This window comes from Alosa alosa, chromosome 4 (assembly GCF_017589495.1).
Source record: "Alosa alosa isolate M-15738 ecotype Scorff River chromosome 4, AALO_Geno_1.1, whole genome shotgun sequence".
In the NCBI taxonomy this organism is placed as follows: Eukaryota; Metazoa; Chordata; class Actinopteri; order Clupeiformes; family Clupeidae; genus Alosa; species Alosa alosa.
The window spans coordinates 12269507-12295169 of NC_063192.1; the positions used below are offsets into that span (position 1 = coordinate 12269507).

The 25663-nt window shown below is 43.4% G+C and overlaps 3 protein-coding genes across 4 annotated transcripts; 1 reads left to right on the plus strand and 2 right to left on the minus strand.

Moving 5' to 3' along the window:
* Positions 1-314: 314 nt before the first annotated feature.
* Positions 315-6862, plus strand: ca6 (carbonic anhydrase VI). Its single transcript, XM_048240668.1, has 10 exons — positions 315-537; positions 1476-1655; positions 2255-2403; positions 3099-3194; positions 4105-4171; positions 4298-4455; positions 4715-4841; positions 4946-5023; positions 5616-5648; positions 5932-6862. The coding sequence occupies exons 1-10, from the start codon at positions 453-455 to the stop codon at positions 6552-6554; spliced, it is 1596 nt and encodes a 531-aa protein (XP_048096625.1). The 5' UTR covers positions 315-452; the 3' UTR covers positions 6555-6862.
* A 791-nt stretch (positions 6863-7653) lies between these two features.
* LOC125293048 (solute carrier family 2, facilitated glucose transporter member 5-like) lies at positions 7654-14428 on the minus strand. 2 transcript variants are annotated; one of them, XM_048240669.1, is made up of 12 exons: positions 13781-14428; positions 13426-13524; positions 13158-13318; positions 12786-12910; positions 12522-12674; positions 11680-11805; positions 10799-10986; positions 10304-10414; positions 10055-10156; positions 9523-9598; positions 8433-8560; positions 7654-7971 (listed from the first exon to the last, which is right to left on the minus strand). In XM_048240669.1, the coding sequence occupies exons 1-12, from the start codon at positions 13868-13870 to the stop codon at positions 7741-7743; spliced, it is 1590 nt and encodes a 529-aa protein (XP_048096626.1). In that variant the 5' UTR covers positions 13871-14428; the 3' UTR covers positions 7654-7740. The 2 variants fall into 2 exon arrangements, with proteins under 2 accessions (XP_048096626.1, XP_048096627.1); XM_048240670.1 differs by lacking the exons at positions 13426-13524; positions 13781-14428 and having other exon boundaries at positions 12786-12866; positions 13158-13221.
* Positions 14429-21567: 7139 nt separating this feature from the next.
* On the minus strand, positions 21568-25431 carry gpr157 (G protein-coupled receptor 157). The gene is made up of 4 exons (XM_048240671.1): positions 24655-25431; positions 24081-24294; positions 22945-23139; positions 21568-22513 (listed from the first exon to the last, which is right to left on the minus strand). Exons 1-4 carry the CDS (start codon positions 25029-25031, stop codon positions 22310-22312), a joined length of 990 nt encoding a protein of 329 aa, XP_048096628.1. The 5' UTR covers positions 25032-25431; the 3' UTR covers positions 21568-22309.
* Between the last annotated feature and the right edge of the window lie 232 nt (positions 25432-25663).

The window sequence follows — 25663 nt, forward strand, 5'->3', positions numbered from 1 at the left end:
GTCATGGCTGTTTACATAGATGTCTTTAGCAGGAGGCCTTGGCAAGTGCATAGTCATTATTTTACGTAAATGTAGCGTACGATTTTGGTTAACTAAATATCACAGTTTACTGAGCAACAAACACCAGGGCCACAGGATAAACAAAATCTGGAACACAGTGTAGCCTACAAAGAACCAAAGGGAGTAGGCTAATAAACAGCCTTGATGGCAACTCAACATTTGCTGGGGGGGGGAGATGAAGGTATAAACATGTTAAAAGGATAGTTTGTTCAATCAATCAAGGCTATCACATGGCTGGTCCTAAATCCCTCTGGGCAACTGCGGGAACGACTCACCCTACTGGCTTCTGCCAGTGTTGTTAACTGTGTGTTTTCCTCCTCCTGGTTTCATTTAGAGGACTGGCGCCGAAGTTTGCCAACTTTGAAGAGTCCGCTAGAGCTAGGTCCTTACAAATGGAGTGGCTATCAATTGTCATATTTTTTGTTTTAATTAATTACACCAACGCCGGCGTGGACGGAATTCCCTGGACATACTCAGGTAAGTTTCAGACAAACTGTGCTGTTTCAAACGGTTTCCAACCAAACCTAAACAGTGTGACAGTGATGGTTAGTGCTAAAACAATGTAGGCTAATACAAATACCGAGGCTCAAACTCAAACTTAAAAAAACTGATTATTTTTACGAGCTGACATCAGTAGGCTAGACTTTGAAGGAATGAGTAACAGACCCAACAGGTGAGTTTTGAGAGGCTTGTGTCAAGATGAGAATTTACAATAGCTTAGGCCTACGCTTAAATTGGTTTTCTTATTGTTTCAAATGACAGTATGTGACAAGTATGTCTAAGACTTTGGTTAATTTATTGACAAATCTCAGACGAAACCACGATTGCACACAGAAGACAGTGTCTATTGATGACGTTTCTAACGCTTCTAACGCAGTCAAATCAAAGAAGACCGTGAATAGAGCAGACTGTGTTGCATTCTAAGTCAAGGATTCGTGTGAATCCTATACCTGAGCCTACGGCTGATACTGTTGCAAGCCAAACACTCGAAATATTTTGCCATAGAACTATTAACATTATTAAACTGAGCTATTGTTAGCAGGGCTGTAGTGGAGGCTAAATGCAAGTAAACGCAGTTTATCCACCTCTGAAATGTCAGAAATAGAGTTTATCCACCTCTTAAAAGAGTTTATTCACCAATTGCAACGTTTAACATTCAAAAATCACACTGTAGCCTATTATCCACGTTCGCAATATGTGCATCCATCGAAACCATTTAATACTGGTGTTGGACAATAACCTCCACCATAATCAAACATGTTCTAAATGCCTTTTTAAAAAATCGATACCGCATGGCGCAGTCCACCTTACCGTGACCACAGAATTAATAGTTTACCCACCTCTTCTTTTACCACTACCCCTGATTGTTAGTAATTACTAACTTCGACTACTCTGAAATCCATCTATTCTGATAGAGGGGGCTCTGGACCAAATACATTGGACAGAAGAATACCCAGCGTGCGGTGGACACAAACAGTCTCCTATTGATATCCAGCGGCGCAACGTTCGCCACAACCCCCGAATGCCAGAGTTGGAGTTAACTGGATATGATGAGCTGAACGGCAAATTTCTGATGACCAACAATGGACATTCAGGTAGGTATATTATGTGCACGATATGGATGGGCAACAACTGTACAGTATGAACTCAAGTAATGAGATGCGCTGACTTGCTTTTGACTTGCACTGCCACCTCGTGTCCATATTGTTCTACAGTAGTTAGTGTTCCTCAGTAAAATATGCCACAACTACAACACTTATTCCGTTATTACTTCATGAAAAAACAATTCAATTTAAATAATTGTTTATAATGTGTAATTTGACAGCCCCACCCCCTCCCTACCTTGCAAGGGTCTCACTCTTTGTTCTCCATTTGTCATCTGTTTTGTGGCTAAAACAGCAGGGATGAAGGCATTAAGTTCATGAAAAGCATTGCCGATCACCATGGCTCTAATGGCTTGCATTATTTTCATAGCGTGTGACTATTGACTGACACACATGTCTCCACGCATATGTGGTATTCTCAGGAAAACCTCCAGGCATGTTTAGCATTGTGTCTCCTGCTGTGTCAAACATAAACCTGCATCACTAAAACCCCATCCACTCTGACCCAGATCACAGTGTGAAGGTAAACCCTTTCACAAGTTTGAACCTAATGACTACAAAATTTGCTAACATCTAATGCATATTGACAGTTCAGATTGACCTCCCCCCTACCATGAGGATCACAGAGGGGCTTCCGGACCACTACACGGCTGTGCAGATGCATCTGCACTGGGGCGGCTGGGACCTGGAGGCCAGTGGAGCTGAACACACACTGGATGGCATACGTTACATGGCAGAGGTGTGCACGTATTTGCATCACCTTCATCGCATAAAATATTGTCATTCCTCACTTCCAGTGCCGCAAGAAACAACTGTTTTTACTGTGTTTACATTTCATTCATATACAAAGGGATGGCACCACACACTCTGTTTATAGATGCAGTGGACATTTGTAATTTGATACACCTAAAAAAAAAATAAAAAAATTTAAAAACATCCACTGTGTCTAAACAGAGCGTGCGCTTTCTTCCTTTTTCACTTCATAACCTCTCAGTAAGCAGCACCTCCCTAAGAAGTATTCAAGGTGTGCGTTTACTTCTCCCGACATACATTTCATCCCATGACATGGGATAATATTCATGATATTCCCAAGTCAACTTTTGATTGTACAGCACAGTGAGAGGCATAATCAATCAAGTGAAGGGATGCATGAAGGGAGGAACAATCAATTAAGCCATATAAGTACTTCCATGAGACATTCTCATGGCACCCAAATGACTCCAATGTGCTCAATCTTAATCACATCATGTATTAAACGTGAAAAGGGAACTGAGAAGTCTTGTTCTAAACTTTTCAAGAACTGAAAGGATGAGCAGAGAGGTCACCATTACACGGCGCTGCAGCCTAGTGAAGTTGAGATGCCTAGAGAAGCTGATGTAATGCAGTGTAGTGTGGCATTTCACCAACTCTCTCTGCCTCTGTCTTCTCTTACAGCTCCATGTTGTCCACTATAACTCTGACAAGTACAAGAGCTTTGCAGAGGCCAAAGATAAGTCTGATGGGTTGGCGGTACTGGCTTTCTTTTATGAGGTGAGAGACACATCATATTCAAATATTATAACAAAACTTGAAATTATTTCTCGATATCTTAATTAGTTGCTTATAGATTTTAATATAGCTCTGATGAAACACTGGCATCCTGTTAGGAGGTGTAAATCTTGCAGTGTAGCCTTGGTCCTATGTTCCAGACCAATTAGGCATTAATGCATTATAAAATATTATTTTATAGGCGCACACACCCAAGTATTCACCAAATAAAATAATGCATTGAAAGTAACCACACAAAAGCAACCTCTGTCTGTCACAAGGCACTGGTTCTTATTTGAGTAAATTCCGAGGCAATCTGGACAAGGTGCCAAGTGACCTTGTCCCCTCTGATAAATAAGGCACCACCGAGGTGTCAGACCCTCGGCCACAGTAAATGGCCGCATTGATCTGATGATGGTGTGTTGGCGCTGGCTCTGGTCCCGTAGGAATCCATTTAGGTCACCAGCAGAGAGGGCTCTCTTTTCCAGCAGGAGGTCATTGCCCTGGCAACAGACTTCCCTCTCCACTGGGCCGTGTTGTACAGATCCTGAAGGGTCCAATGGCCAAAATTAGCTTCGTCATATGGTCGTCATATGGCAGTCCCATGTGAAAATGCTAAAACAATCTTAGATTTTGTCTCCTGGTGGCCATTACTAACCCTGTCTGAAGTCTGAAGTATTCAGGAGTTTATTTCTGCTGTTTTTTTTCCACTTTTTTAATTTGATGACGCAGTTGGCACAGGTATTGTCAGATGAGAACATGTCTCAACTGATCCTCATCTATCATAGGCGTCATGTGACCGACATTTAACATTTATAAGATGGGTCGTTGTGTGTGCGTGTGCGTGTACGTGTGTGTGTGTGTGTGCATTTGACTGTTTGCGTTTTTAGCTTTTTGTACTTTTGTTTTGCAGGATGGGCATTTTGAGAATACCTACTACAGTGATTTTATATCCAACTTGGCAAAAGTCAAATATGCAGGTGAGGCATACAGTATTATAACAATATTCAGTCCTCAGTGGTGTGCCTTTGCCTCAGCAGACCCATTCACCTGCAGACTGTCACCCAACTAAATGTATTATTGCCCTGCAATGTTTCTCTTTATAGGGCAATCCATGAACCTTTCCACCATCAATGTCCGCTCAATGCTCCCAGAGAATCTGAATCATTTCTTCAGATATGAAGGATCGCTCACCACACCGCCTTGCTATGAGAGCGTCATATGGACTGTGTTTGACACGCCTATCACCCTCTCTCACAATCAAGTTTGTACACTCTGCTCAGAATACTCCACTCTGCGTTTCCTCCAGTTTTTCCAACTATTTAGCGATTTCGATCAATGACATATTGTCATGGTTGCTGAGTTATTCTCAGTGCAAAATTTTATAGATTATACAACAATACTATTTTACAATGTGGACAATATACAATACTGTATAAAAATGTATGCATATTGTAATAATAAACAGTATATTGAGTACTTGAGTATATTGTCACAATGTTTGGAATGCACTGCTCTTGCAGATAAGGAAGCTGGAGAGTACTCTGATGGACCATGACAACAAAACCCTGTGGAATGACTACCGCATAGCCCAGCCACTGAATGACCGTGTGGTTGAGTCCTCTTTCCTCCCCCGCCTGGGCAAAGGATGTAGGTGCACCCCTCAAATGTTTATAATGCAGCTGTGGTGTGTACTGGTACCCATACAAGTCTGTTTTTGCCTTCCTTATTCTATCTTTCTCTCCCTCTTACAGCTTTCTGTCGCCAAGAAGAGATTGAATTCAAGCTTTTGAAGATAGAGAGCCTGTTAACATCTCTTGGAAAGAACATACGTATGAGTACATTTTATATGATATATTCACATCCATTAGCCTGGCGGGCCATCCTATATCATTGAAATGTATAGTCTGGAATCGACCCATTCACCTCGCTTAATCCAAGGGGCGGGCAGAGAATTGTCTTTCAAACTGCCTAGGCATGCAATAGGCCAGCTAACGACCATATCCAGATCCGGGTCGGCAAAACGGCAAATACATCCCGAAGAAATGACTTAAGTGCATTGTGTTGCTCAACTTTCAAAGAAAAGCACAAGTCCAACTCCTCCAAACGCCGATTCAAACAACCGCTCTTCGTTCGCCATAGCCACCTTCCTTGTTGTTCACTGTCGTCATCCTGTTAAGCCCGCCTTAAGACTCTCTAACAAAATAGAGCGCTGTGATTGGATGACGTCCCTATGGTTTGCTACTAGACGTACAGGCTGAGCAAATTAATTTGCCGCCGCTAGGGTGCGTCTAGATTTCTAGGCTACACATCCATATGTCTACCTCTACAGTTTTTTTTGTACAATCATGAACAACTGTACATTTATCATCCTACAGATTAATATCAGGATTTTGCTGTCTTCCTTTGTCATCCTCTGCATAGGTACCATGGGCGATTCCAGGCCCACAAGTAAAAGTGAGTGATTCACATTTAACATTGAAAAAATGATGCTTATTTTCCTTGACACACGCATACATTTTTCAGCATCTTAACATGCTCATTCACTCTGTGCAACACCCAACCGGGTCGGTGTAAACAGGTACACTAAATAATAGCCGCTACAACACACCTGATGCCCCACCAGAAATATAAGAGCTGGCTGAGAGCCTTCCGTGGCATATAGTCCATTGTAAGGTACAGCTGAACTCTTATTAGAGTAGACAGCTGATGGGTGTGTGTGGTTTGTGTGCTCCTCCAGGACCGAAGGCTCTGTATCCACTGGTGCTGCACTTCCCTGAGCGCAACACGGGCAGCTACGCACTGGCCCACCTCACGCACCCCATGGGCCTGCAGTCCTTCACCGCCTGCATGGCCATCCGTGCGCACCTGTCCGTCGAGGAGCAGCACGCCGTCTTCTCCTACTCCACACCAATGCACGATAACGAGCTGGTCATCACCCTGGGCCAGGACGTGGGCCTGTGGGTCGGTAACGAGTTCATCAACCTGCCCCACGAGCTACGCGCCTACGACTGGGCCCATTACTGCGTGACCTGGGCGTCCCACACGGGCGGCGCCGAGCTGTGGATCAATGGCTTGGTCGGCGAGGAGCAGTACCTGCAGGCGGGCTACGAGATCATGCACAGCGGCATGTTCATCCTGGGCAAGGACCAGGACGGCTTCCTGGGCATCTCAGACATGGATGCGTTCGTGGGCCACATGACGGACGTCAACGTGTGGGACTACGTGCTGAGCGCGGCAGAGATCCGCGAGCAAATGTCCTGCGAGAACAACACCGCCAGGGGGAACGTGGTCAGTTGGGGGGTGACGCAGCTCAGCCTGTATGGAGGCGTGCAGCTGGACATGGACCACAGGTGCCCTTGACTGAATGACACGTGGTCTCACAGCTAGCCTAGCGAATTTGAGTTCAGTGCGTTTAATGCTGTTTATAACCACCTGTACACTGCAGCTATCCCAAAAATATCATAATACAAGCTGTCTTGTGAGCTCTGAAAAATGTTACACAATTTTATATTTTATACTTACAAAAAAAACAAATGGTTGCATGCCTTGTCATAATGCCTGATAAAGCAATATTGATTGGTTGTTTTTTATTCACTGGCCCACATTTTTATGGACATGGTTGGCCTAATTCATATCTGTGTGTCCTCAATAAACCAATACTTGCAAAATTTGGTTTGGTGCTTGATTCAGAGATTGATGATTTAACAGGTCACATCTGCCAGCTGCTTACTATAAATGAAGTAGGAATAAATGGGAGACTGCAATGGCTAGCTCGGAACTGCGCATAAAAGAGGGAGGCAAAAATATTAATTTAAAAGTAATTAGAAATATTAAAATAAGCAGTCAAAAATAATGTAGCCTATGTAAGTGGGTGGATGTAATTTCAAATATATACAGGAGATATGTTAAATTCCTTGTGCTATAGGTAAAATAGGTATAACCAAAATCACTAACAAATTACAAATCACTAACAAAAACAACATCAACAGAACAGCCTTCAAGAGCATTTCACTGGGGTTATCAAACAGATAGGCGTTTCACTGAATTAGCATCCCAGACTCACCCCCCTCTACACTCATGATGGGTCCTCTACCAATACATACCGACTAATGTAATGTAATGTAAGCATCAGTATGACGTTGAGAAAGATGAGTAAAGGTTAAAGAGAGAAGGTGTTTGTGGGAGAGCAATCAGCCAAAGTGCTTTCAAAAACAGAAATGTGCCTAACCTCGTTGAGCCAGGCCAGCACTGTTGGTTTACTGGCTATGCCAGGCCTGAAGAGGGCACAGGGGGTCATAACAGGGACATTCAATAGTGCAGAATATCCGCACTAGTAGGTTTGTTTGTATACACTTTTCAAAGGTACTTATGGGTGCATTTTAGTGTATTTGCCTTGACCAGCCATAATGCAATATGATCTGCACAGAGATGCAAACAAAACAAAACAAAACAAACAAAATAGAAATAAATGCTGATTTAATGCCCATCAGATTCCTCCATCTCATAGCCAGATGACAGACTAAGGTCCTTCAAAGCTCAGTGCCTCTCAGAATGATGTGGCCTTCACCTCCTCCTCCTGGCAGTGCTCTCCATCCTGGTCTTTAGTTTTGCTCTCTGTTTCCTCCACCATGATCTTCACATTGTTCCTCTTAGCAAACAGCTGGCTGATCTCCAGGAAGGTTTTGTTCTTGGTCTCAGGAATAAGGACCCAGATGTAGATCAGCGTGAAGAGACAGATCACCCCAAAGATGACGAAGCTGAACTGGCCCAGTCCATTCTGAGGAAAAGACACACAGTGGAGATGGAGGCCTCTCAGTTTCAGTCTTACACTGACACTTCCCACTGGGGAATCACTGAATATTCCCATTGGGTTTAAAAAAAAAAAAAAACTTGTATTGAGGAAATGAGAGGCTAACACAGTTTCACCTTTGGCCTTATAGAGCTCAGCGTCATAAGGAGGCAGTAGTCTACTTTATTGCGTTTCCTTCCTACTGAACTGAGGGCTGGAAACATTACCATATGCTCACAGGGTTTTCAATTCCAAAGAGCTGATCCAGCTAAACGCATAATCATATGCAGTGGATGGAGAATGGTGGAGAAAAATAGTCCCACAGTTACACAAAGCCAGTGATAAGACAGGAAAACTGCAGGCTATGTTTAAGTGAAATGTGACACCCTAACCCCCCACCCCCCTCCCAAAAATCCTTTCCCACTCATCTGTATGGGTTGACCTCTGACCTCGAGATAGGGGAAGACAAGGCCCACGGTGAAGTTGGAGAGCCAGTGAACAGAGCCGGCGACCATGAACGCAGCAGGTCTGGATGACTGCCGAAAGATCTCAGTGGTGATGACATATGGGATGGGGCCTGGACAGACAGGAGAACGCGAGGATGAGAGTAGAGTGGGGAGCCGGGCAAGCAACCCAACATCATCATTGATCTCTCAGCTCAGTATTACCAGCATTCTATTCTAATGCCTGGTGCTTTCTGGGAATCAGGCAGTAGAATAATGATATAGTCAGTGGGTATTGATTGCAGTACAATTCACAGTTCCCTATAAAATTGTGTGTTTAATGTTGATGTAAGAATGTGTAGAGTCACCATCAGGTTTTTAATCTGTCATTTGGAGCTCCTATTTCATGGGCGTCACCAGTAGGCCTATCATTTTAATGGAGCACGTACAACAGTATTGATCTGCTGTGGCCCAGTCAAATCTTACATTCCAGTTTTAACAAGCTCCTTGTAGTTCGGATTCATTCAGATGGATAATAACAATTTAACCCAAAAGGTTGTGGGGTGTGCACCTTGCAATCTAGGTCTGTACAATACAGAGTGCACAATTCCGACCACACAGGTATGACAAAGACATGTCAAAGCCGGTGCAGAGTAAGACTGAGAAATGATGTGAAGTGTAAGTTGGCAGCACCTCATATTTGGTGTGTGTTTACACCTCTCCTTCCAAGACTGAGGAATGATAACATGATGGAACTAAAGTTTTTTTTTAAATGATAGCAAAGATCAATTTGATTCAACCATTAATACCGGTGTTTTAATTACTTGAGTTGGGTTTTTAAGTTGCTATTTGCATATGTAGGGTATGATTTATACCTGAAACATGTTGATTGTTTAAAAATAAAGTCATAGAAAGGAGAAAGTAGAAAGTTCATAGAGGATGTTGTATAGCACATTCAATTCACACAGCAAGCATTCAAGAAAACAAATGATTTGAGTAACGGGGGGTTGTGCCTCAGTAGAGATTTATGGATAGCAAAGTTTCTGTCTCCTATTTAGCAGAAAGCAAGTAGATAAATGGTATGCGGATGTCTTACTTGGTCCGATGGCATGACCAATGACGTAGATGATTACACACGCGATGCTGACATACGGCATCCAGTTCACACTGTCCTGTAAGAGAGAGCGATATATATATATATATATATATATATATATATATATATATATATAGAGAGAGAGAGAGAGAGAGCAGCTGCTGTTGTAAACTGTGAGATAAATCTGCCCACTTCATTGGCTTCCACTGTTTACACCAAAGCAGATATGCAACCACAGCAAGATCCAGCTCCTCTGGAGATCAATTCCAGGCCCAGCTAAACTGTGGCCGTCTGATTTATAAGGACCTAGTGTCAGGTGACCAAGCTTTTATGACTGGTTTTGAAAGAGAACTCCTGGATGGAGTATGGAGTAGGTGTGAGGTTACTGAATGGGCAAAGAAAATGTGTGTGCTTATGTGCATGTGTGTGTGTGTGTGTGTGTGTGTGTGTGTGTGTGTGTGTGTGTGTGTGTGTGTGTGTGTGTGTGTGAGTGTGTGTGTTTGTGTTTGTGGACTCTCAACACCTGACATACCTGAAAGTTGAGTGCGATGGTCAGGACAAAGCATGCAGCACAGCAAATTGCGAAGCCAAGGAGAAGCAGTATCCTCCTACCCGAGGCCTCCACAATGAACACCTGATATAAACATAATTCATTCATCACACAGCTCAGCTTTTATCAGGCGGACACACACTATGAGTGATTGTTTTTGACCAAAAAATAGCAGAGGACAAGTTGTTTCCCTGAGGAGGTGAGGTGAGGGGAAAGGTGTTTTAACCTTACCGCAGCAATAGTCATGAAGACGTTAACACTTCCTGTGCCCACCGTCACATACTGGATGTCGTTTAACTTCACACCAGCAGACAGGAAGATGCTGTCTGCGTAATAGTAAATCTACAGGGGGAGTAATGATTCAGTTTTACTTGCTTTTACTAGTCACACTTTTAAAGAGTCAACTTTGGTTTTAACTCATATTTTAAATCATATTGTGGTGGCATAGTAAAGCATAACCCTCAATATCAAAATCCTGACTACAAATATACCCTCTCATTACCACTCAAGATCAACTGTTCAGCTGTTGTGACTGGCTGATTTGTCTTTAATTACACTTTATAACTTCCATACATCAGAGAATCCTTGCTGGATTCCAACCGAGACAGTTCTAGATTTCAAAAGTGTGTGAGGACATGAACTTCTGAGATCATTCAGGGTGTTCCTGTTGTGTCCAGCAGGCGGTGCGTCCACCCCTAGTGGGTCCATCCGTCCAGGCACACTCACCGCATTGACTCCGGACAGCTGCTGGCCCATGTTCATGGCGATGACGGAGATGAGCTGCCAGCGCAGCGAGTGGAAGGAAAGGAGGTTGAGGACGGACAGACGCCCCTCCGCTTTCTCTGACTGGTCCTCCAAGTGCATCTCCATCAGTTCCTCGTCCACGTCATCCCAGCCTCGCACCAGCTGCAGTGCTTCAGACCATTACAAAGGAAGTTATGATATATACACACCGTTCAAAGGTTTGGGGTCACTTCGAAATTTCCATTCCACTCCATTATAGACATACAATAGAGATGTCTACCAGCTGAGATCAGTTGAGAATAGAGATGAATACCAGCTGAGATCAGTTGCATTGTTTTTTTAATCAGGGCAGCCGTTTTCAGATTATATTATGTGCTTACATAATTGCAAAAGGGTTCTCCAATGTTTTCTCAGTTAGCCTTTTCAGATTAGTAAACAAAATGTACCTTTGGAACATTGGATGAATGGTTGCTGATAATGGGCAATGTAGATATTGCATATAAGATATATATATATATATATATATATATATATATATATATATATATATATATATATATATATATGATGTAAAACTGTATTAACATTCTGTTCAGGGTACTGCATCAAATATGCCACATCCTCTAGGCATTTATGCAGGTTAGATAAGATGGACACCAGAACTCATAGGGCCCATTTGGTATGACAGAAATGAACTCATTAGTCTTTTCAGTTTCATGGGGCACAAGATGGCCATACAGACAGATAGACAGGTGCCTCTTCTTAACTGAAGGCCTCACAGGCACCGTCTTGTGGCGGCTGTCTAAATAGGTTCCCATTGGAAAGAGTCTCATTAGGTCAAGATGGGCCTAGCGGTGTATTACCTTTCCTGGCCGCATCCTCGTCTCCTTTCTGGATGAGCAGGTAGCGCGGGCTCTCTGGGAAGAAGGGCAGCAGCAGCAGCTCCAACACCGCTGGGACCCCAGTGAGGGCCAACATGATGGGCCAGTCTGGGGGGTTGAGAGGGGTGACCAAGTGCAGGAAGTGACTAACTAGTGGGGGCCCTGCAGCAGTCAGTTCCTCCACTTAGCAGGCTTACGGAGGCCTACGGAGGCTAGCATCTGGCACAGCTCAGGCCCCAGAGTCCCAATCAATCATCCACAACGCAGTGGTGGGAAACATCTGGCTATGGCTTAGTGAGTCACATTATCGTAGGAAGTGGGTTTAACAGATATATAACAGATATATAACAGTCATATAACAGATATGTACACAGAGCTCATTGTTGTTATTGGTTTCTCTCCAACACAGATATTTACTTTCCAGGGAAATATCTATTTCTCTTTCACACTAGTTCCCACTTCTGACCTTCTTTTTCTGATGAAATCATCTTGTCCCAAGCAAAGACTTACTGTAGCATTTTAAGGATTCAAAGGTTTAATTTCAGTCCCTGTGTTTTATTATTATTATTTTTTTTAATCATTGTACAGCTGGAATAGTTACAAGCCCTATCTTCAAGAATGAGCAGCAGTATGGCAAGGACAAAGGCCATCAGCGGACTGAAGGACAAACAATGCCTCAAACTATGACATGGCTGACCTTTTCTTCATTACACCAAAATGAGCCATATTATTCCAATATCTTTGAAAACATGTGAAGGGTTTTAAATTATTTCAAATTATTTTTTAATAAGAGCTGGAACTTAGCAATCATAGACATACTGTACCTTCTAGGTTGCCCAAGATGGACCTTATGCCAAAGACTTGGGCAGTAAGGATGCCAATGGTAATGAAGAGCTGGGGTACTATGCCAATGGCACCCCTGAGGTTTTTTGGAGAGAGTTCCCCCAAGTACATGGGCACCACATTGGAAGAGATGCCTGGAAAAAGCACAGACATGGACATCCTTTCTCTACCCACAATCCTTTGCTCTCAGCTGCCAACAAATAACATTGTCTCTTGTTTGCACCTTGCATTTGAGTCAAACAAACCTGCACAGATTCCCACTACAAAGCGAGCGATAATTATCATCTCGTAGGATCTGGCCAACTCACTCACTCCCATCATTATAGCTGGGACAATGGAGAAGATATTGTTGAAGAGGAGGGTTCCTTTTCTGACATTTGTATATAAAAAAAAAAATGGACAGAGGAGCCACGTATCACAAATTCTGATCTGTTTGATTAAGGTTGGTGGATATCATAGATTTATGGATTTGACCAGAGTGCAAGATTCTTATCTTATCATAATGATAATAAATTACATATTATGGTAAACAGCAATGGACACCTTAAGCTGTACTGTAATATACAGAACACACTTATACACAGTATATAATGGTTTCTTTTCGTAGTGCTCTTTACCTTCCTAATTTGTTGACCAACGGGCCTACCATGAGAGATCCAAAGAACCCTCCAAGAGGGTACATAGAGACAGTGAGTGACCACAGAAGTGTCACAAGGCTATCATCCATTGCATTTCCATAGCGAGTTTGATATGCAATCCTGTAGAAGACCTGCATGTACTTTAAGACAGACCAAAGAAATCAACACTTGCAAGGCAGTCACACTGAAACAATGGCATCTGTCCAGTGTCTGTCAAGATCAATTTTAATAGGAGATGTAACATTACTTTGGACGGAGAGTTGACCACTGCAACATTGTAACCATATTGGAAAGAGGAGCCAAAAGTGGAGACGAGTGTTGCCAATGCCAAGACCAGAGTCAGCCTCTGGTGAAAAGAGTAAATAGGAGTCCATTATATACAAGTGAAGCTTATAAGTTAACTAAGTCAGGTAATATTATCATATGGCACCAAAGACACACTAAAATCATCATTCCTTTTGAATTTGGCTATGTTGATGGATTTTGATTTTGAATATTAGCCTTCCTATAAAAAAACACATTTCTTTTAAAAATAAAGTCAAATTTGCAAGCTCTCACTGATCTTTTTAGTTTAAAAATGCATAATGAATTAAGAGACTTACTCCTTTCCTCTCAGCTGTCTCTTGCATTTTCTCTATGTTTCCGAGACGTCTCTCTCTGCTCTTTGAATCTAAGAGAAAACAACTTCTCATAACAGACAAGAGTTAAGGTTAACCTACCAAAACCTTGGACTTTGTATCATAGGTTCAATCATAAACGACTCACGCAACAATTAACCGTGATCTACGGAAATGCAATAGGAAAGCTCACATTATGATTAGGCTATTAGCAGCAGATATATTGATCAGTTTCCCCAAATAAGTGTAAAATGTAAAATTGCAGTAATAAGAATGTGATGTGTTGTATGTATTGTTATTTGTATCATTTGAGGAAAAGAGGTGATGTCTTCCTCCATCTGAGTAGAAATCATCAGGAGAAGCAAAGATAAGCGAGAGAAACAAACAGGCCCTGCACGTCTATGTCTTCTGAGGGACCTGAGACCTAGCTGTCATTTGTCAAGAGATTTCTGACTTAGTACAGCACATTTCTCCCTTTTAGCTGTTTTGCAGCTGCAGCAGTTTGCAGCACGCGTTAGCTGCATGTCAGGCCGCTTTGCTGTGAGGACATTATATCTTGCCATGGAACAGACAAACAAGCTCGTAACAAAAAACACCCGCTGTATACTATAGGCACGGTACATCCCCCCCTCGCCCCTCTCCCATCTCCCCGTGCCCTATACCCTCCAGCACTCCGGCTCTAAAGCCTATTTGATTGACTGGCTGTCTGGCTGTGGGCTTGTGTGTTTGATCCTGCTGTAGAGGCGAGCCCTTGGCGGGCACGGGGGAGGACAGGGAGGATCTCCTCCCAGGCGACTGCTTCCGTGGACAGGTCTGCCTGTCGACACTCAAGCCCTTTGAGGTCCTCCGCTCTGGATGAGGGCCTGGATTCTGCCCTGAGCCGTGGCAGCACACTCTAATGCACGCCAGCCCCGCACATAATTGAATCTCGTGAAGTGACAGCGCTGCCGGGCTGCTGCTGGGACTGAAATAAACCAGAGAGAGAGAGGGAGATAGGAGGAGAGAGAGAGAGAAGGAGAGAGAGAGGGAGATAGGGGGGAGAGAGGGAGGGAGATAGGGGAGAGAGAGAGTGAGAGAGAGGGGACCTTTCTGCAAGTGAGTTGGCTACAGCCTTCCTTTCTATACTTCACTGTAATCGAGTTATATCATAATGCAGCTGGCACAGAAGGGAAACAGAAACTTTTAGATGATCACAGGATTTAAGGACGCCAGATGAGGACAGAGAGAAAGTTCAAAGGCAACCCCTCATCCCACTGGCTGACACTCTTAAAGCTTCGTCTGGTTCAAATGACTAAAGAAAAGCAGAGGTCACGTGATGGCTTTCACAAAATTGGAACTTTTATGCACTATGGAATAATGAATGTTTCAGTTATTTCAAATAGTGTGCCTTAACAGAACTCCTGTGCTGTGGTCTTCAATTAAATGAAGGAAAAGTGTGTCTGAATGCCTCCTACCACAGACATCAAGACACAATTTTAGTAATTAAATAGATTTAAAAGAATCCCCAAAACACTGTAATTTGACAGATAATTTCCCATAACAGCCCTAATTGCGTCCCTAGCTGTAAGTGTGGCCTTGACTGGGTGGTCCAAACCATTTAATGACTAGTAACTAGGCACACAGTACCCATTTGTGATAAAGGCATATTGTGTGGGGTCTTGGCTCCCCCTGCAGGCAAATTCAGGTACCTAACACTCAAGACACTGCAGTATGTTTTGTCAAGTTCATTCTGTCCCTTACACACATCAGTGATTTCTTCCTTCTTAATCTCCATAATAACAGCAGTAATTTCTCTCTAGCCATCACACACTGTAGCCTGCAGAGCAATGAAATACATACAGAGACTGAGGAGGGTAGGCCTACCTCCTCTCCTAACACTTCTAACAACCCAACACACCTGTGCACTTAAATCCACTTCCCTCTCTTCTCTCCTCTACCTCTTCCTTCCATCACTTCGTCCCTCAACTATACTTTGACTAGCCTGCTACTTTAAACTTAAGCACTCTTATCATCTGGTTGTAGAATTGATTCATGTAGTATTAATTGCCACCTAAGTTCTCTTCTGCATTCTAATGAATAAATGAAAGCTTGAATGTTTAATGTTTCTGGTAAATGAATAAATGTATTGTAAATGTGACTGGAGGTCTACTGGGTGCAGTCTAACACAATGGTGGCAGACAGAGGCCTGGTTCACATGTTCTGGGTAGGGCTAGGTGTGTTCTTGGCTGCATCTGACATCTGGGTTGACTCACTGAGATGCTATATCCTGTTTCGAAATGGCTTGTCAGGTGCCTACGTGACTCTGTGGTTGTAGTTGGTGAGACCTAACCACAATGCGCCCTGTGGGTTTACATGCCTGGTGTTGTATGTGTATGACTCACACCCACTACACCACCCCTCTAGGCATGTGGCCCCCACAAGGTTCTCATGGTTTGGTATGTAGGCTAATAAACATGTTTACCAACTCACAACAACACAATTCCTGAATATGACTGCTATGAGGAATCCGACTAGTTTTCCTAAGAGTTTGTAATAATTTAAGTCTTTATAAGTTAATTCCTAAATAAACATATAAACTTAAAAATGATCAAAGTACTAGAATGCTTTTAATTTTCACACAATAATTCTTCAACAAGAATCAGAAATGTTACTGACCTAAGCCTGGAGTAGATTGTATGCAGTGGTGTAGTCTAGTTAGCTGTAGTGGGTATACTGTGATGTAGTCGTGTTAGCTAGTGGGTATACTGTGATCAATCCCAAATGTTAATACGTATCCTTGCCTATTTTAAGTGGGTATACTGAGATGGTGATGTTTTTTAAGTGGGTATACTGTGTAGTCCTGATTATCATGTAGACTACACCACTGATTGTATGGATATAATAACACAGATGTCACAGGATATACCTATCACATATGAAAAATGTTGCAGCGTAAGCTGCAAAGGGTTACAGCATTATAATTATCAGTATAATTATCATTACCGAATGAGGATTTCCTCACACTAAATGACTGGAGTAATTAGCATGCTATCCATCTGTGGGTTGCACTGTGACCTTCATCAGCGCTGAGCTGTTTGACAATGGCCTGTGGAGCTCCAGCTGTGCTGCTCGGATGAAGACGCCTCATAAATGAACCGGTCAGACTGAGACTGCAGCAGGCCGTTATTAAGAAGCCCATCAGTGGCCCCTCCTGTACTTCCCGTGGGCGCACTGGATGGCCCAGCTTACCGGCACCTCTCCAGGGGGGGTGGGGATGGGGTGGGGTGGGGGTTGTTTGACCCACCGCCTCATTATAGAAGCGATTAAAGAAACCGTGAGGTGAGCAGGGCAGTCGCTGTAATTGAACAATTAATCATTGTCAGTTACTAAAGGAGAACCAGTGCCTTACAGTGAAGTGGTGTTGCTGGGTATTGTACAAATAAGATGACATTTGCCACTGTATTGTGTTTTTTTTTTTCATTACTGACCGGCTTTCTGTGGATAGCTCTCAGGGTACATTTAAAAAAGGATACAGGATTCTCAAAGGGGGCTAATTAATAGAAATTTCCTTGATGAAAAAGGGGAGTGTAATATATTTTTATGCGATAAGGAAGTATGAAAGGTCATAATTATAATTATACAGTACATTACAGTACATATATTCTAATTAGTATAATTTTCATTGATATCTTATTTGTTTGCTACTTTGACTCAAGATTGCACTGTACTGAACATACTTGTTCAAGTACATTGCACCTTGATAAAGGTGTGCAGTCATTTTCCTTTTATTACCCACATCGTGTATAAACTTGCAGGACAGTGTTTTATACAAATAAAAAAAAGAAACTGTATTGACTGCACCCATGTATTAACCGCAATGCCCAGTACCCCTATGAATTAGAACCAGATCAATGTTTTAATCATAAAGATGAATGAAGAAAAGAAATGCATTCCCATGTATAGCTTGCCCCTGTGTATTAACCTCATAGTTAAAGAAATGTAGCAAAATCAATGTATGAAGCTTGGTTAATAGGCGGGGAAATATAGTATTCATGGTTGCTGGTCATGAACTGTAGGTCACAGACACTGGCTCTGACTATTGTATGACCTTACATTTAACCTTCAGGGTTTGCTGCATTTTGGCCTTAGATTTAAGTGCCCTCATTGCAGAATAATATCCCATCACTGCTTTGAATACAGGCTTTATATTAATGTGGCTTCTGTCAATGGTGTGCTCTAACCTCACTCACTCAGAAGTTAATGAATTAAATGGGCAGGGTGCCCAAAAGACAGGCTGTGCGTGGAGAGGAGAGAGACCTTTAGCAGCTTTGATTCAATGACGCCACTTAACCGTCTTCCACCTCCTGCCAACATGCAAACCTGGACAATGTTTTAACTCTTAGCGGTGGGACGTTGCGGGACGCGTCATGCTGCCGGTCTCTGGCGTCCTGAAGGACAAGCGTTTGTTTTCCACTCGATCAGCACAAGCTGGCTCCAGACGCTCTCACCCATCCCATCGCAGCACTCTGCCCTTCCGCCCACATTGCCCATATGACTGCTGCCGCCGCAAGGGTTCGCCACAGCCGGACACTGCAAATATCCATTACACAGCTACAGCAAGGTCAGTTACATACAGTACATAGATAGCTAGATTTATAGATGTACAGATAGATAGATAGATAGATAGATAGATAACATGTCTACCCTAGGAATGTATAGTGTTCTTTTTTAAAGAATTTGTTCACTGCAGCTGAAATTCTTAGACTTCAGGTATTGTAAGTGGCAGAAGCTATGTGATGAACATGCATTTACTGTGAGGTTCTTTGAAGTCTTAAGCTGCATGGTGAATTCTTATGCTAAGCGTCTAGAGAGTGGGTGAGAGAATTGAAGTCTTCTTTGCACCTTTTACCTACCTGACAATGGAGCTACTTTCAACTTGCACACACACACACACACACACACACTTGCATGCACGAACACAAGCGCACACACACACACACACAGACACAGAAACCTAAGAGCAAACTCAGGCTAGGGTGAGCAAAAATGTGCAGATTGATGAGCCAGCCTACAACTCACCACCTCTCCCTCCTCTTCTTTGTCGGAGCTGGCCAGGCCCGGTGCAGGCGTCACAGCGCCGACCTGACAGCAGGGGTCTCCATTCCGCCGGCGTCGGCTCGCCTGTCCTGCAGTGCAGCACTGCAGCACCCCCTCATCCCCACACTCCTCCTCTCCGGCCGCTCATTAATCTTATTGATTGCGCCTCGGTGCCCGCACACACCGGAGATCCTCCGCACCCTCCCTTTCAACGTATCTGGGTCTGAGGCCAAACACCAGGGCCATTGTTGCCTTATTATTAACAACAGCTTTAGGTCAATGAAAAGGGAATTAGAAGCATTTGCAAAGCGGGGACAGTCCGGCTCGCAAACGACCATGAACAGACCTCAAACACCACGGCACAGTAAAGGAGGATTAACCCGGCCCCTGTGTAGTTAACAGCCTTATTTGAACCTGCCCTCATGCCGTTTATGGAACGATGAAAGCATGTCCTTGGTACAGTAAATGGGACAAAGGCTCGTTTTACAGTCTCTGCAGTACAGTGCAGATGCATGGGAGTACCTTGCAGGTGAGTTTGCAGTGAGGTCACTGTGACCCTGGGCTGAAAGCAGGCCAGCGAGTGGCTCCTGGTTTCAGTCTGCACACTGAGTTCAGGAGACCGCTCCCAGATCAGAGATCAGAGGAGGCCTCCAGGGGGACCGAGGCTAACAGCTGCTAGCCATGGGAGGGGAGCCAGAGATAAAGGAGGTATCCAGATGAAGACAGGAGGGACAGAGGAAGACAGACAGGAAGAGGTCAAGGTGGGTGGATTCATCCAAGCCATCAGCCCCACATACTGCAACCAAGGGAAATCATTAGGATGGCTTTTAAATGGCAGCTTAATGATGATGATGATGATGACCATCATTAACAGTTCTCTTTCACAGAAGGCTTTTGCATTACTGTCACAGCAAGTTAGCTTACATAGACAGCAGTGAGTTTGTCCATACTTATATGCTAGCCTGAGCTAGCCAAATCCTCCAACAGTGTCTCACTTTTTTATTTGACGTATTCTTGCCACAAATGTTGTAATGAGACTTAATTTCAGCAACTTTTGACATGTTTTTTAATGGTCTTTTACATTTATATTTACAATTTCTCTATCCTGCTGTAATTCTAACAAAATAGGGCTGCAACTTTTACACGGTAAACAGAATAAAGGACATGACTTATCTTGTCTACCATTCTTCTACATTCCCAATCAGCAGAGCCTACAACTGCTCTTTCTCCCAGGCCTTTAGTCTCCATTGTCACATTTATGTATCATTGTAATGAAACTTTTAATAAATCGCAATTTTTTAGCCCCCTTTTTTTAGTTCATACTGTAACACAAAAGAGAACAACGTGGGAGAACCGGAGTGCATTGAGAACTGAACTAGATGCAACTCTCAGCGTTCGGGTATAGACGGAGCATGCAGACTTGTGGATCTGGGAGTTTATGCAAGGCAAATTTGTTTGGGGACCAAGATGGAGATGGAGAAAGTGGGGGATCTGAATATTTCATCATCGAAGCAGGGAATGCAAGTTCCAGAACCGAATACATCTCATTAGAGCGAGCAGAAAAATACAAATAGATACAACAGTATATTTAGGAAATGGCACCAGAGAACATAATCCTATTGTGTTTAAGAACCCAATCAGAACGAGGAAAGAGGAGACGGTATTTGCGTGGGCCTTAGGAAAATTGTTTTTAAAATACTCATCAGCTGTTTATTTGCAACAGTCTTTTAACACAGCCTTCCTTACATATGAATAGGATAACGTAATCTGTCAGCTATTTTTAACACTATTTCTGCTCGAACAGTCTCACGATTCATGAGTCTTGTGACTCGACGTGCTGATATTTCAACGCAGTCACAAGGCCTGGTTGACAAACAACAACACCCTATGGGGAACAATATGTGCAGAAATGCCATTCAGGGTAAAATGGCCCAAGCGCCTCTATCTGTTCCTGTTTCCTTCACTTCCTATCTTATCTGCCTCTGCACTGTCAGACACAAAGCATGACATCTGCTAGCCACTTCCCTTTTGTGGTGTTTTTCATCTATTCTTGACATTTCTGAGTAAATATGTTCAAATGAGATAGATAGATAGATAGAGATGGATAGATAGAAAGAAAGAGAGAGAGACAGACAGACAGACTCTAGGCCCTGTTCTGTATGCATAGAGGGCTATCCAGCACTGAGGTGAATTCCCAATCAGGCATTCTCTACAACACCAAGCTCTAATGCTTCGGGGGAGATTACTTGGTGCTTCACAGTAATTACTATCCCTGTTCAATGCTCCAACCTCCACCGAGTGGATCTGTTCGCTACAGTGCTGCGCGCTCATCCAAGCCACTGCTATGCTCTCAGGCTATGTTACAACAAGGGGGGGGGGGGGGACGCAAGTATAGCCACAGAGGATTTATGGCTTAATCCTAACACCAAACTCGATTATGCATATTTTACATGTATAGAATAATAGACAGCTTTATTTAAAGTCATACTCTATTACACCGGGTTACCCGGGTAACACATGTATGTGTGCATGCACAGAACCGCAGTACATCTGACAAAGGCACATTTTCCCTCTGCTCTCATCGTTCAAACAAGGATGAAGCTAAAAGTGAGGAAAGATGAGTGGAAGATATATCTGAGGCCAAATTGTATCTAAAATCAATTGGGCGGTGTAGGAATAAATATGTAACACATGACTGACTAAAAACAGCATTTATGTAAACAGATAAGACTGTTTAAATAATATGTCCACACTTCTTGCAGCACATAGTTAGTTTGATACAGCACACAATGACAGGTTGATTTGTGTTTTGGAGGCAGGTAGATAAAAAGAAAGATATTAGTAAATAAAAACTCAAACTGTACACATTATTTGCATAGACTAGTGTCAAACTCGACAAAATCAACGTCTTGTGTGCTGACTGTTTACAGTACTTGTGCCACATTGGTCGCAGAATAAAATCACACTCTGTCCACACTACTAAAGCTAAGGTTACCTCAGTGAAAGGTCTCCTTTTAAGGCTAAAGCAGTACAGAAAAACCCAGAGTGCCAATATCAAGTGATAAAAGTTAAAAAGACCCACAGAAAGGAGTCCTGTCTGTTCATGAAATATCAAAACGGAGCCATACAATAATGCTTCACTACTACCCTCATAATGTAAAGTGCATTTGTGTCCCAGCCTTTGTGAACATGTGACTGCAGTCTCCCCATTAATCCTTAAAGGCACTTGCTGAGATGACTGTGGGAGGCAGGGGAGAGTTGAGTATGGGGGCTTGCGGCTAAGAGTCGATTCCACCCCTCCCTCTCCCTCTTGTCTGCCTGTTTTATTTTCGTTCTCTCTCTCTCTCTGTCTTCCCCCCCCTCTCTCTATCTTTCTCTTATCTTTGTTACAAAGAGCTACCGAGTCAATATCCTCCATTCCATTCCGTGCTCTCAGTCTCACTCCTCGTCCAAATACCGGCGGGTGCCGTTGTCCTCCACATGCGAGGGGGGGTCTTCCCCTCCATTGCGCTGGGACTCGGCGCCCTGTGCCCTGGATTGGCCTCTGCAGCAGAGGAGGTTGGCCAGTCTGGCTCTCACGGGCTGAGTGCACAGCACAAACATGATGCAGTTGGCCGCTCCCTGCAAAGTGTTTCCGATGCCCTGAAAAGAAATGGAGCGATGAAGTGTGGAGGAGAGGAGAGCAGAGCAGAGCAGAGCAGAGGAGAGGAGAGGAGAGGAGAGGAGAGCAAAGCAAAGCAGAGCAGAGCAGAGGAGAGCAGAGCAGAGCAGAGGAGAGGAGAGGAGAGCAGAGCAGAGCAGAGGAGAGGAGAGGAGAGCAGAGCAGAGGAGAGGAGAGCAGAGCAGAGCAGAGCAGAGCAGAGGAGAGGAGAGGAGAGGAGAGCAAAGCAGAGCAGAGGAGAGGAGAGGAGAGGAGAAGGGAATTCAATAAAGAATTTTCCGAAAGTGAATTAGAGTGCCTGATTAGACTGAGTTAACACGTGCGGAGGTGTACAGAGGATGCCTTGTGGCTTGCAAACGAGCTGAACTAACTCTGGACGTGTGTGATAGCTTAGCGTTGATAAACAACTCACATGTAAGGTGACCAGGACGGGGTGCTGACGGGCCGGAGAGTCGGCCAGCATGAGCACGAAGCGCACGGTGCTCCAGATACGCAGGAAGATGAAGATGACAGGGATGAGGGTCAGCTTGCGGTCCGCCATGGATGTGAGTGAGTTGGACATGGGGCTGCTGGCCAGAATGGGCCGATATTCAGAAAGCGCAGCATGCTGGGAGGAAGAAGCAGAGATAACACGTGCAGTCTATTTTGAACCCCTTTTCAAAACCAAATTGTGATGTCATCTCATTTAGCGACTTCTTAAATTCACTTCTCCTTTACTCAAACAATTTGCAAAGTGGTATGACTCATTCTGCCCTGCACAAGGGAATTATGCTCAGCTTGCACAGGCATCTAAAGTAGGCTAAACAGACCTACAAAAATGCTCACATTTATTCCTCTGGAATCTTATATGGAATAGGAATTGTTTAAGGTCTCAAGGCGCTCAAATCAATATATTCAGCTTGAATTCGCAGCAATATATGTGGGTTATAGCATAGACTACTTGGAAAAAGTGCCCTCATCTTGAATAATATTTCACATTTGAGAATGCTTGAGAACTTTTGTATGCCTCTTCTCCAGTACTCTGTTCCTTTATGAAATGTTTTCATTTGTATCACCGGGAATTTATATTATATTAGGCCTACATTACATTTCATAAAAATCTATATTCTTCCACACTCTGATCTTGAATAATACATGGTGTCCTGAACATCACACTGATTTCAGCCCGTTTATTTGGACCATGCTAGAATGTTGATTTGGAATTTTGATCACATATCATACAAGTATTCATACAGTCCTCTTTGAGTAAAAAGAAAACGATGATGATGATTTCTTTCTCATCATACATTAGTATTAAGAAAATGGAACACCATTAACACCCCACTAGTATCCTCCTTTGGTTTTATTGAACCTTATGCATTTAAATTTTGGCAAACCTTTTCTATGCCAAGGAGCACTAGGCCTGCAGTAGGCTAAATGTGTGAAATACATTTGCAGAATGTGTCAGAAGGTCTGTTTAATGAGCCTAAAGAGCCCTTAGGCCGTGGGCTTTCTTTAAGAATGGAATGCGTAATCCTGGTAGCCCACGCTTCACCCATTGTTACTCACAGCCCGGTGGATGTGATGTTTGATCAGAAGGTAGAACACCGGCAGCATGACGTAGGCCAGGAACTCCCAGATCTTGCCTGTCAGGAGCATCCACAGCACGTGGTCCTTTGCTTTGATGCTGACCCAGCACCAGCCCACAGACACCTCCGAGGCATCGTAGCCGATCTTATGGAGGCAGAGGGCGGCCACGGTGATACCCAGAGGCACCCCCCAGCTAAGCCACAAAAAGACAGCAGTTTGCTCAGTGTGAATAACTGTGTTACAGACTGCAGACATAGCCTATGCGCAGCTTGTGGCCACGAGGATATATATTTGTCATAAAGGTTGTAGCCTACACTTATGCATTATGTAATGGGGGATGTGTCATGGTCATATGCAAGTCAAAATAGGGAGTAAAGGACACAGCAGTCTTCGCGACAGCTCGATGACATTCTTGACGTTCTTATGATGATATTTTGAAAAAGTGCATTGATCAGCGCTCTGGAGAAAAACAAGCTCGTCTGTCTGAAGGAGCACATTCAGGTTATGCAATCACTAACGAGCTATGTCTGAAAACAATACACAATATCCCTACCTGATCAAATGAAAGTAGAGCACCAGACTGTCGGCCAGTCTCTGACTGGACTTCACGATGAAAATGTAGAGGTAAATCGCGATGGCAACCGTCCAGAAGAATGAACTTGTGTTGGCAAATGTAGAGATTGCTCCTTGCACGGTACAAGCCAAGGAGTCTCCGTCAAAAATCGTCCAAACTCCATAAGAGTAAGAGACTGCAGACAATAGGTCAGCGATGGACAGAAAAACCAGCAGTTTTCTTGGAGTAGTTCTCAAATCTGCCCATATAATATAAGTTAATATAATCAACAGAGATCCCAAGAAAGAGAGGGCACAGGATATCAAAATAACAACCTGCTCGTAAACAAACACTTCGGTTCGATTTCCATCGGCCATAATTTACTTCTCTTTAACTGTGGTTTCAAAAACATCTATTAGCCTACAGATGAAAAACGAAGCCGTCTTTTTCTTAAGCAATTAATTGCCGTACGCTATGAAATTTGTGGCGGCGATAACATTTTTGCCAAAATATTTCCATAATCACTCTCCAAATCCAAAGCGGGAGAAGAAAACAAACAAAAGCAAACCAGGCGGGCTTTAGGCTCAAGGGGAGCTGTGGTGGCTGCCATGGAAGTTGTAAAACGAAAGCTACTTGAAGTGCATGCCAAATGCTTCCCAAACAAAGTAGCCTAAGAAATTAACAAAATATGAATGCAACAGTGTTTTGATCTCTAGCGTAGGCAGGCTAGCCTACAAGGAATCTCGGAAACACCTCCCCTCTAACACTTAACCCCTCCCTTTCACGGATATCCCACTAACCATTTATGAACTGCGAGCATGGCCGTATATACCACTGAGGTCATGTCCTTGGTATTCCTTTCTTTAAGTTCCGTTTAATTTATTAAGTAAAACTAGCTGACGGGACCATTATCATAGCGAGGGAAAGTGAAAACCAGCGCCCCAAGTGGTTGCGTTCCTATCGAAGAGCAGCTCCAATGTTAAGTCCCATAGACCTATTTTTAAAAAAA

What these genes read in the sequence shown, in the direction of transcription:
- LOC125293048 (XM_048240669.1), bottom strand. Translation starts at nt 13,870, where the DNA reads ATGAGAAGTTGTTTTCTCTTAGATTCAAAGAGCAGAGAGAGACGTCTC. An exon ending in CCATCGCACTCAACTTTCAG is followed by an intron (nt 9,599 to 10,054) that starts GTATGTCAGGTG and finishes TCTCTCTTACAG; the next exon opens with GACAGTGTGAACTGGATGCC. An exon ending in TTGTCTTCCCCTATCTCGAG is followed by an intron (nt 7,972 to 8,432) that starts GTCAGAGGTCAA and finishes TCTTTTCCTCAG; the next exon opens with AATGGACTGGGCCAGTTCAG.
- gpr157 (XM_048240671.1), bottom strand. Translation starts at nt 25,031, where the DNA reads ATGGCCGATGGAAATCGAACCGAAGTGTTTGTTTACGAGCAGGTTGTT. An exon ending in CTCTACTTTCATTTGATCAG is followed by an intron (nt 24,295 to 24,654) that starts GTAGGGATATTG and finishes TTTGTGGCTTAG; the next exon opens with CTGGGGGGTGCCTCTGGGTA. An exon ending in AACATCACATCCACCGGGCT is followed by an intron (nt 23,140 to 24,080) that starts GTGAGTAACAAT and finishes TCTTCCTCCCAG; the next exon opens with CATGCTGCGCTTTCTGAATA.
- ca6 (XM_048240668.1), top strand. Translation starts at nt 453, where the DNA reads ATGGAGTGGCTATCAATTGTCATATTTTTTGTTTTAATTAATTACACC. An exon ending in GGCAAAAGTCAAATATGCAG is followed by an intron (nt 4,172 to 4,297) that starts GTGAGGCATACA and finishes TTCTCTTTATAG; the next exon opens with GGCAATCCATGAACCTTTCC. An exon ending in TTCCAGGCCCACAAGTAAAA is followed by an intron (nt 5,649 to 5,931) that starts GTGAGTGATTCA and finishes GTGCTCCTCCAG; the next exon opens with GACCGAAGGCTCTGTATCCA.